Genomic DNA, 12,110 nt, shown 5'->3' with positions numbered 1-12,110 from the left:
GTTGTTTGTTTAGTTTTTATTTTTGGTTGGGAGACTTAGTGACTTCTATTTTTTAATGGATTATAGGGCTATTTAAATTGTTTATCTGATCTTGATTTAACTTTGGTAAATGGTATCTATCGAGAAAATTATCCATTTGTTTTAGATTTTCCAATTTGGGTAGAGTACAGGTTTTTAAAGTATGACCTAATGATTGTTTGGATTTCCTTGATGTCTGTTGTTATGTCCTCCTTTTCGTTACTGATTTTGTTAATTTGGATATTCTTTCTGTGTCTTTTAGTTAGTTTGGATAAGGGTTTGTCTGTCTTGTTGATTTTCTTAAAGAACCAACTCTTTTTTTTCATTGATTCTTTGTATTGTTCTCTTCATTTCTACTTTATTGATTTCAGCCCTTGGTTTATTACCTGCCCTCTACTCCTTTTGGGTGTGCTTACTTGTTTTCTAGAGCTTTTATGTGTGCTGCTAAGTTGCTGTATGAGATCTCTCCAATTTCTTTATGTAGGCACTTAGTGCTATGAACTTTCCACTTAGCACCATTGTGTTCCGTAAGTTTAGGTATGTTGTGCATTCATTTTCATTGAATTCTAGGAAGTCTTCAGTTTCTTTATTTCTGCCTTTATTCAGTAATAATCCAGTAGTTGGTTATTCAGTTTCCATGAGTTTGTAGACTTTCTGTTGTTGATGTACAGCTTTAATCCATGGTGATCTGATAGGATGCAGGAGTTATTTCAGTTTTCTTGTATCTGGCGATATTTGCTTTGTGACCAAGATTTTGGAAAAAGTTCTGTGAGGTGCTGAGAAGATATATTTTTGTGTTTAGGTGAAATGTCCTGCAGATATCTGTTGTGTACATTTGATTCATAACATCTGTTAGTTCCATTATTTCTCTGTTTAGTTTTTGGCTGGATTACCTGTCCAGTGGTGAGAATAGGGTATTGAAGCCTCCCACTATCAATGTGTGGGTAGATATGTGACATAATCTGTAGTATTGTTTCCTTTACAAATGTGGGTGACCCTGTGTTTGGGGCATAGACAATTTTAAAAGGTGAAAGATCTTCTTGGTAGATTTTTCCTTTGATGAGTATGAGAGTATAGAGTATGAATTTTCCTTCCTATCTCTTTTCATTAATTTTGGTTTGAAGTCTATTTTGTTAGGTATTAGAATGGCTACACCAGCTTTTTTTCTTAGGTCCATTTGCTTAGAAAATCTTTTTCCATCCCTTACTCTGAGGCAATATCTATCTTTGATGTTGAGGTGTGTCTTTTGTATGCAGCAGAAGGATGGATCCTGTTTTATAATCCATTCTGTTAGTCTGTGTCTTTTTATTGAGGAATTGAGTCCATTGATATTGAGATATCAATGACCAGTGATTGTTAATTCTTGTTATTTTGGTGGTGGTGGTGGTTTTGTGTGTGTGTGTGTGTGTGTGTGTGTGTGTGTGTGTGTGTGTGTGTGTGTGTTTCCCTTCATTTGGTTTTGCTGGTGTGAGATTATTAATTTCCTGTGTTTTCATGTATGTAGTTAACTTCCTTGGGTTGGAGTTTTCCTTCTAGTACCTACTATAGGACTAGATTTGTGTATAAATGTTGTATCAATTTGACTTTTTCATGGAATATTTTGTTTTCATTGAATTTTCTGGATTTTTTCTCCAGGATTTTCATGGAATATTTCTCCATCTATTGAAAATTTTACTGAATATCTTAGTCTGGCATCTGTGGTCTTTTAGAGTCTGCAGGGCATATCTCAATGCCCTTCTACAGTCCAGGCCCTTCTGGATTTTTAGGGTCTCCATTGAGAAGTTGCGTGTAATTCTAATAGGTCTGTCTTTATGTGTTACTTGGCCTTTTTTTCTTTGCAGCTTTTAATATTATTTGTTTGTTCTGTATGCTTAGTGTTTTGATTATTAAGTGCCAATGGTACTTTATTTTCTGGTCCAATTTATTAGTTGTTCTGTAAGCTTCTCGTACCTTAATAGGCATTTCCTTCTTTTAGTTAGGAAAGTTTTCTTCCATGACTTTGTTGAAGATATTTTCTGGGTCTTTGAGCTGAGCTTCTTCTCCTTCTTCTATTTCCATTGTTCTTTGTTCGGTCTTTTCACAGTGTCCCAGAATTCTTGGATGTTTTGTGTCAGAAATTTTTAGAATTAACATTTTCTTTGATCTAAGTATCAATTTCTTCTATCGTGTCTTCAATGCCCGAGATTCTCTCTTCCATCTCTTGTATTCTGTTGGTGATGCTTGCATCTAGTTTGTGTTCACTTACCTAGATTTTTTTCATTTCCAGAATTCCTTCAGTTTGTGTAGTCTTTATTGCTTCTGTTTCCATTTTCAGGTCTTGAACAGTTTTGTTCATTTACTTCAAATGTTAATTTGACTCTTTTCTTGGCTTTCTTTAAGGAAATTACTTATTCATTTCCTCCAATTTTTTGTTTGTCCTCTCCTCGATGTCATTGAAGATTTTATTTATTTCCTCTTTATGGACCTTTTTCATCTTCATAAAGTTGGGTTTAAGGTCTTTTTCTTATATTTCAGCTGTGTTGGAATATTGAGGGCTTGCTGTAGTGGGATAACTGGGCTCTGGTGATGACATATTGCCTTGGATGTTGTTGGCTGTGTTCTTACACTGGGGTCTAGGCATCTGGGTTTGGAGTGATTTTATGTATCGGTGCCGATTTCTGAGTTTGTCTTTGTTGGATGGGTGTTTTGTTCCTTGGCTTCTGTTTCCTCTCTGGTCTTTTGTCCAGAGTGGCTTCTGGTTGAGTAGAGGGTCTCCAACCCAGTTGGGGGATGGGCTTCTGATCAAGATATTAGACATTTTAACTACTGTTTTGTAATTGTATGTCCATATTATTGAATTTAATGCAAAACACAGTTTATTCATTCCAATAAGGCATTTATTTTCAGTAAAAAAACTGTTTCCTTTATCTTAACTCTAGTAACTGTTTCATAAAAGTGGATTTCCTCCCCATATTTAATCCCCTTTACCTCTTGATTTCCTAGGAACACTATGGCTCTCTCAAAGGCCTCACCCTCAGTTGGATAGGGGATGGAAACAACATCCTGCACTCCATCATGATGAGTGCTGCAAAATTTGGGATGCATCTTCAAGCAGCTACTCCAAAGGTAGGAAAACTTTATGCCCTGAAAGAACTTCCCTGTTGATCAGATGCTATTACCCAGTGGAAACAAAGCTTTTGATCAAGGACAGCATAGCTGAAGCCACACAATTTAAGCTACATTACCAACTCCTCTATTGAATGGCTATCTGGCTTCTTAAGAGCCCAATTTTCCATTTCTATAGTGGAAGCTAGTCTTGGCTGATGCCTTTTATTTCTCGAGTCTGTGATAAAAGCACATCCAAATTATGCCTTTGAATGACCTAATACTGGTCATTATCATATCTTTGTGTATTATCACCACACAGGCCAAAGAAAGCAGTGAAAACCAGACAATGTAGAATCCTCAGTGCTGGAAAATGGTGCTGTAATCGGTCCAACACAGCAATTTGATTAAAAAAATAAAGAAAAAGTCAATCTTATGTGAAACGCTCATTGCTTACATTCAACTTAAAGTTCAGCCAGGCGGCAGTCGTGCATGCCTTTAATCCCAGTACTAGGGTGGCAGAGCCAGAAGGACCTCTGTGAGTTCGAGGCCAGCCTGATCTACAGAGCGAGATCCAGAACAGGCACCAAAAATGACACGGAGAAACCCTGTCTCGAAAAACCAAACCAAACAAACAAACAAAAAATCCAACTTAAGATTCAAACCTCTTCTCCAGGGTCTCTTGGGATTTTTAAATCTGAGACTCATGTGCCTGTGAAAACTACCCTGATTATACACTCTTATAGAATGTATGGGAAACCCACTCTTTCATATCTTAACTCTTGCTATATAAGGAGATGGTAATGGTTGTTGCCTCTATATAGAACTAGAAGGTTCGAGAATCAAGGTAAAAGGGACCCCCAGGGAATGTTCTTTTATATGGTGTGAATTTCTTAATACATAAGTGTGTAAATAAATAAACTAAAATAAAAAAACATGCACCCCCGCTAGAAGTAACCCTATGTTAAGTTAACTTTGTCCCTCACAGAATGAACAGAACTTGGAAAAGGTAGAAGTTAACCCAAGGGAATCAAGCCCAAGCTGACCCTGCAAGGAATGTTTTAAACACCTAGATCCACTGCTCTATTCTCTCCATTTTGTTTCTTCCTTAGCTTCTGGTGTTCTTTCGGGAGTCTTTTAAAAAGGAAAATTTCCCTAAGAAGAAACTATTTCAGAAACTAAGTGTTGATTGTAAGAGAATTGACCATCATATTAGGAGACAATTGTACACAATGATTATGTGCCAGTGTCTTTCATCAAGTACATGTTTGCTGTTTCTCAATAGTCACACCTGTGGCTCACACCTGTGGCTCAATCTGAGCTGACTATACGGGAACTTCAAAATTTTTCTCTCTGATTCTGCTTTTAGAATTTGATGTTTATTTACCAACTACCAGGGACATGAATTATAACAGAAAGACAAATAGCTGAATTTTTTGAATAGTAATCACTCAATCCTTGAGTATCTCATGCATGTTTCACCCAGATCAAACCTGTATCTTAGGCTTTGTTTCCTCTTAATGTATCCCTGGTAGGAATTTAGGAGATTTATAGGGAACTAGTGGAAGAAGATCAGGGAAAGGAAAGAATCAAAGAAGGGTACCATTTACAGGGACCAACCATCCTCGTCACCCTAGACCTTGGGTATTTCTGGAGATGAAAGGCATTAAATGCTAAAATTTCAAGAATTTTTGGAAAACCAGGATGATTTGCTCACCCTAGCGCCATGATATGTTCAGTCCAACAGAAGGAAACTTAACTTGATACAAGTGAGCTCTAGAGTGTAAGGTATGCTTCAGAATTGTCCCAACCAGGAGACATGAGAGCAGGTTTCCATCCTTCTCACTGGTTACTGCTGAGTGACAACAGGCATAATAGAGTGGCAAGTTCTCTAGTATTTACAGTGAGAAGAGCAGCTCGGTAGCCAGAGAGTGGCCTTCAGAAAAAAGCTTCAGGTTCTGTGTTGGAAACATACTTGCATGGGCTACTATATCCCGAACAAGTTAACAAAAAACACTACATCTTTTTCTCTAGTGTTACAGCTGAGTCAGTTTGAGTCACTGTGTCCTCTCTTAGTTTCCTAGGGTGGCGAAAACAAATTACCACAAATTGGATGGCTTAAAAAGCATAGTAATATGTTGTCTGAAATCTAGGTCTGTGTATATCCATATTCCATTTGTTTCTTGGCTTCTTCCTGAATTACTCCAAGCCTTTCCTCTATCATCTCCATTCTATGTCCATATATCTCTATGTGCAAATGTTCCTGTTCTTCAAAATAATAGCATATTAAATTTAATTCTACTGTTACTCACCATGACCTCATCTAAAGTACTTAAATATGCAAAGACCCTGTTTCTAAATAAAGTTACAGTCTGAGATTCCCACTGGGCATTTTGTGTGTGTGTGTGTGTGTGTGTGTGTGTGTGTGTGTGTGTGTGTGTCTGTCTGTCTGTCTGTCTGTCTGTGTGTCTGTGTGTCTGTGTGTCTGTGTGTGTGGTGCAGGGGATCAAAGCCAGGGCCTCATATATTCTACCTAAGTATTTTGCCACCGAATTATGCTCTATCTCTAGGGCATGACTTTTCTAAGGACATTATTTGCCCAAATGTACCTGCCATGCTGTAGAACAAATGGAAACCACATGCAATACTAGCTTGCTCTGGAAGCTCTGTTACAGTGAATTTTAGGGACTCAGAGAGATGACCCTTACAACAATCATCATACCCCTTTCATTTAACATGCACTGAAATAAAAGCTCAGGTGTGACATGTTTGAGCACACTCTTAAGAACACTGGTTTGCAGAAAGACTCCACATTAAGGCAAAATGTGACTGCATTTGCTTTTATAGTTAAAATGTGCACTGACAATAATTGTTCCCTGCTATAAGGTTATTTTGGAATTGCTCCATTCTGTTGAAGAAATATACAATTTAAACATTTTATTGCATGTCAAAAAATGTTTTATTAACATTAAAAGAAAAATTCCAGTATTATAAAGTAATTTCAGTATTGTTCTTTTATGGAAACTCATTTAAATGATAAAATGTACAAAAATCCACTTAAATCTTGGTGAGAGCAAGGTTTTGTTAAAAAAAAAAAATCCTGCTGTTAAGTCTGATAGTGCAGAATTTGGTCCATCAATTTGTAAGTCTTTTCTTGTTAGTAGAACAATTTCCCTTAAAGATAAAGCTAGGAGATTTATTGCAAATTTAAGAAAAATTGAACAGCTTCCAAAGTCATAAGTAATCCATTTCCTCATTCCTCAACCAAGAATAACTTACACGTTCAAAAACTAAGGATTTTGTCCACGATTTGCAGCAGTGTTCCGCAAGCCATCGACGGTAATGCCTTTTAACATTGTTCTAAGTGAACATTTAAACTGGCTTTGTTAATCACCTTCTTCATCTGGTTTACGGAGAAGCCAATGGGTGGTCTAGTGTTGAAAACTGAGATGTAGGAGAAGAATCTGTCTCTGCATTCTAAGTCACGGCTCAGAGTGTGCAAGGTTGGATGATTTCCTAATTTCCAAGCCTCTCTGTCAGTTCTCTAAGTACTTATTGATTCCTCCTCTAAGAATGATTATTTTTAAAGAGTCCAAAACCTGCTCTCTGTGGGGAAGACTACATTTTCAGAACAGTGGGAACTTGGTGTAATATCCAAGTCTCTTTACTCATGTTTACTAGCACAATTGTTCACACCATTTGTTACCAAATTCACAAACCTTTACTAATTACTTTCCCCAAACCACTACAAACCAGGCTCTGAAAGCTCATGGAATTTTGAGCATAACAAAGCTTGCTTTAAAATGTCTCCAGCTATCATAATCAATATCTCAGCAATTTCTTTCCTCCCGAAATTGATGATGGGAGAACAATCATAGACAGCATGTGTAAAGAAGTCAGATTTCAAATGAACAGACCTGAGCATGCCTGTCACAAGCTGATGTTCTTGGAAAGTAGAATCTGAGAGTTTAGTGTGTAAGATGTATAAGATGCCCATGACAGTATGTCCTTGAAATCAGTGGCTGTGGAAAAGAGCAGGGTAAGGAAGCAGGAGTGTGCAGGGGGAGAAGTTGAGATATGATGTGTTCCCAAGCCACAGTTTCAGTCGACCTACAGAGCATTTTGTATACGGAATGGTCAATTGGAACAGTCTGGGCTTGGGCAGAGAGGCTCTGGTTTTCATATATTCCTATCAATCAACCCTTGAATATATGGGGCCCTAGAAGGCTATGTTTGCTTGAGTGAGGCCATCTTCTATAGATGAGTCAATGTCCAAAGGGGGCTGGATAAAGCCACCTTCTGGCGCTACCATAGCAACTGAGAGAAGTAAGTCCTTTAATCATGATTATCCATATTGGTGGGGGTGTGAAGAGGATATCACAACATTCAGCAGAAATCCATACTTAAAATGTACAAAAATTGATTCGTAATAAATGCTAGGCATTCAAAAATGAGAAATGTGAGAGAGTCCTGTCTCAAGGACCTAGGCCATGGAGCACAACTAGTATCCCCACCAACACCCCCCATCAGACCCTGCGATCTACAAGGCCAACTCCCTCCCCCAAACCCACCCATTCCCCTGCAACCTCAGCTGCTCCCTGAGACACAGAATCTGCCAGCTCTTATTGGACCAAGAGGTGAGTGACTCTTCTCGCACCCAGAGAGTCCTGTCTCTAAGACTAGGCCCTGGGGTGCAACCCATACCTCTCTACCCCCATCCATTGCTGCCCCAGTTGTAGGCCAGCAGGGAAGAATCCTGTGGGCAGGCCTCCCCACCAACACCCCCATTTGGACCCTGAAATCTACAAGACCTACTCCCTCCCCCAAACCCACCCATATACCCACACCCTAACCGTTGACCTCAGCAGCTCCCTGAGATGAAGAATCCACCAGCTCTTATTAGACCAAGAGTGACTAACTGAGACACAGAATGTGCCAGCCCGAATTGGACCAAGAGTTCTGATTGGACCAAAAGTGGCCCCCTGAGACACAGACACAGTAAGCACAGGTTGGACCAAGAGCAGGTCCTTCAGACACAGACATCTCTTGCACCTATTGGAGGAAGAGATAGGTAGACTTCAGTGAAAAAAAAAAAACACATACAACAATGAAAGAGGAATATGACACCACCAGAACCTAGCAGTTCTACAACAGTGAGACCTGAACATCACAACATAGAAGAAAGCAACCTTAAAAATAACTTTATGGAGCTGATAGAGGCCTTTAAAGAGGAAATGAAAAATTCCCTTAAAGAAATTGAGGAAAAGAAAAAAAACCTTGGAAGAAATCAATAAATCCCTTAGAGAAAGCCAAGAAAACCAAGAAAAAGCAATTAAACAGGTGAAGGAAACAGTTCCAGATCTGAAATTGAAATAGAGACAATAAATAAGACACAAACTAAGGGAATGCTGGAAATGAAAAATCTGAGTAAATGAACAGGAACTACAGATGCAAGCATAACCATCAGAATACAAGAGATGGAAGAGAGAATCTCTGGTGTGGAGGATACAATAGAGGAAATAGATTCAACAGTCAAAGAAAACACTATAGCCAAATATGTCTAACACTAAACGTCCAGGAAATCTTGTATACCATGAAATGCCAAACCTAAGAATAATAGGGATAGGAGAAGGAGAAGAATACCACCTCAAAGGCACAGAAAATATATTCAACAAAATCATGGAGGAAAACTTTCCCAACTTAAAGAAGGAGATGCCTATGAAGATACAAGAAGCTTACAGAATTCCAAACAGACTAGATGCCCCCCGCCCCCTGCAAAAAAAGGTCCCCTTGCCACATATTAATTAAACCACTAAACATACAGGATAAATAAAGAATAGTAAGAGCAGCAAAGGAAAAAGGCCAAGTGACTTATAAAGGCAGACCCATCAGAATAACACCCGACTTCTCAATGGAGACTCTGAAAGCCAGAAGATCCTGGACAGACATAATGCAGACATTAAGAGACCACGGATGCCAGCCCAGACTACTATAGCCAGCAAACCATAGACAGAGTACACAAGATATTCCAAGACAAAAACAGATTTAAGCAATACCTATCCACAAATCTAGCCCAATAGAAAGCACTAGAAGGAAAACTCCAACCAGAGGAAGTTACATGCACCCACAAAAACATAGGTAATAGATAACCCCACAGCCGTAAATCCCAACGAAGGGAAATACACACACACACACACACACACACACACACACACACACACACACTACCACCAAAAGATAACAGGAATTAATAATCATTGGTCATTACTATCCCTTAATATCAATGGACTCAATTCACCTATAAAAAGACACAGGCTAACAGAATGCATATGAAAACAGGATCCACCCTTTTGCTGCATACAAGAAACACACCTCAACTTCAAAGACAGACACTACCTCAGAGTAAAGGTCTGGGAAAAGACTTTCCAGTCAAATGGACTCAAGAACCAAGCTGGTTTAGCTATCCTAATATCTAACAAAATAGACTTCAAACTAAATCAATCAAAATAGATCAGGAAGGACATTCCATATTCATCACAGGAAGAATCCACCAAGATGAAGTCTCAATTCTGAACATTTATGCCCCAAATACAAGGGCACCCACATATGTAAAAGAAACAATACTAAAGCTTAAATTGCACATCAAACCCCACACACTAATAGTGGGAGACTTTAACACCTCACTCTCACCAATGGACAGATCGGCCAGACAAAAACTTAACAGAGAAATAAGGGATCTAACAGATGTTATGACTCAAACGGACTTAATAGATATCTACAGAACATTCCACCCTAACACAATAGAATATGCCTTCTTCTCTGCAACCCATGGAACCTTCTCAAAAATTGACCCCATACTCATTCACAAAGCAAATCTCAACAGATACAAAAAAAATTGTATTTTTTTTTATTGGACCACCATGGCTTAAAGTTAGAATTCAACAACACAACTCACAGAAAGCCTACACTCTCATGGAAACTGAATAACACTCAGGTGAATCACCAATGGATCAAGAAAGCAATAAAGAAATTAAAGACTTCCTAGAATGTACAACATACTTAAACTCAAGGGACACTATGAAGGCAGTGCTAAGAGGAAAATCCATAGCACTAAATGCAGACATAAAGAAGTTGGAGAAATCTCACACTACCAACTTAACAACACGCCTGAAAGCTCTAGAACAAAATGAAGCAAACTCACCCAGGTGGAATAGATTCCAGGAAATAATCAAATTGAGAGCTGAAATCAATAAAATAGAAACAAAGAGAACAATACAAAGAATCAATGAAACAGAGTTGATTCTTAGAGAAAATCAACAAGATAGACAAACCCTTATCCAAACTAACCAAAAGGCAGAGAAAGAACATCCAAATTAACAAAATCAGAAATGAAAAGGGGGACATAACAACAGACAACAAGGAAATCCAGAGAATCATCAGGTCATGCTTCAAAAACCTGTACTCCACAAAATTGGAAAATCTAAAAGAAATGGACAATTTTCTGGATAGGTACCACATACTAAAATTAAATCAAGACCAAATAAACCATTTAAATAGACCTACAGCCCCTAAGGAAATAGAAACAGTCATTAAATTCTCCCAACCCCCCCCAAAAAAATCCCAAGGCCAGATAGTTTCAGTGCAGAGTTCTACCAGAATTTCAAAGAAGAGCTCATACCAATACTCTTCAAATTGTTCTATACAACAGAAACAGAAGGAACATTGCCAAACTTTTTATGAGGTTACAGTTACCCTCACCACACAAAGATGCAAAAGAAAGAGAATTACAGACCAATCTCCCTCATGAACATTGATGCAAAAATACTCAATAAAATATTGGCAAACAGACTCCAAGAATACTTAAAAAATTATCCACCATGATCAAATAGGCTTCATCCCAGAGATGCAAGGGTAGTTCAACATGTGATAATCTTCAATGTAATCCACCATATAAACAAACTGAAAGGAAAAAAAAAACCACATGATTATCTCATTAGATGCTGAAAAAGCCTTCAATATAATCCAACACCCCTTCATGATAAAGGTCTTGGAGAGATCATGAATACAAGGAACATACCTAAACATAATAAAGGCAGTTTACAGCAAGCCAACAGCCAACATCAAATTAAATGGAGAGAAACTCAAAGCAATTCCATTAAAATCTGGAATAAGACAAGGCTGTCCACTCTCCCCATATCTATTCAATATAGTACTTGAAGTTCTAGCTAGAGCAATAAGACAACAAAAGGAGATCAAGGGGATACAAATTGGAAAGGAAGAAGTCAAACTTTCGCTATTTGCAGATAATATGATATATATAAGTGACCCCAAAAATTCTACCAGAGAACTGCTACAGCTGATAAACACCTTCAGTAATGTGGCAGGATACAAGATTAACTCAAAAAAATCAGTAGCCCTCCTATATACAAATGATAAATGGGCTGAAACAGAAATCAGAGAAACATCACCATTTACAATAACCACCAATAATATAAAATAACTTGGGTAACTCTAACTAAGCAAGTGAAAGATCTGTATGACAAGAACTTTAAGACTTTGAAGAAAGAAATTGAAGAAGATGTCAGAAAATGGAAAGATCTCCCATGCTCATGGATAGGTAGGATTAACATAGTAAAAATGGCCATCTTACCAAAAGCAACCTACAGATTCAATGCAATCCCCATCAAAATTCCAACACAATTCTTCACAGACCTGGAAAGAACAACATTCAGCTTCATATGGAAAAACAAAAAAACCAGAATAGCTAAAACAATCTTTTTACAATAAAGCAACCTCTGGAGGCATCACCATCCCTGAACTCAAGCTCTACTATAGAGCTATAGTAATTAAAAACAGCTTGGCATTGGCATAAAAACTGACATGAGGACCAATGGAATCATTTGATGATCCTGACATTAGTCCACACACCTATGAGCACCTGATTTTTTGACAAAGAAGCCAAAATTATACAATGGAAAAAAAGGATCTTCAACAAGTGGTGCTGGCAT

The 12,110-nt window shown here is 38.0% G+C and overlaps 1 protein-coding gene across 1 annotated transcript in view; it reads left to right on the top strand.

Moving 5' to 3' along the window:
- Positions 1-12,110, top strand: part of Otc (ornithine transcarbamylase) — a 74,873-nt gene that overhangs the window by 50,615 nt on the left and 12,148 nt on the right. The window contains exon 6 of the mRNA XM_006976903.4: positions 3,001-3,123. Coding sequence (XP_006976965.1) covers positions 3,001-3,123 — 123 coding nt within the window. The remainder of the gene's footprint in view (positions 1-3,000; positions 3,124-12,110) is intronic.

Source organism: Peromyscus maniculatus, chromosome X (genome assembly GCF_049852395.1).
Source record: "Peromyscus maniculatus bairdii isolate BWxNUB_F1_BW_parent chromosome X, HU_Pman_BW_mat_3.1, whole genome shotgun sequence".
In the NCBI taxonomy this organism is placed as follows: Eukaryota; Metazoa; Chordata; class Mammalia; order Rodentia; family Cricetidae; genus Peromyscus; species Peromyscus maniculatus.
Note: the sequence above shows the minus strand (reverse complement) of the source record. Positions and strands in the feature narration are given on the sequence as shown.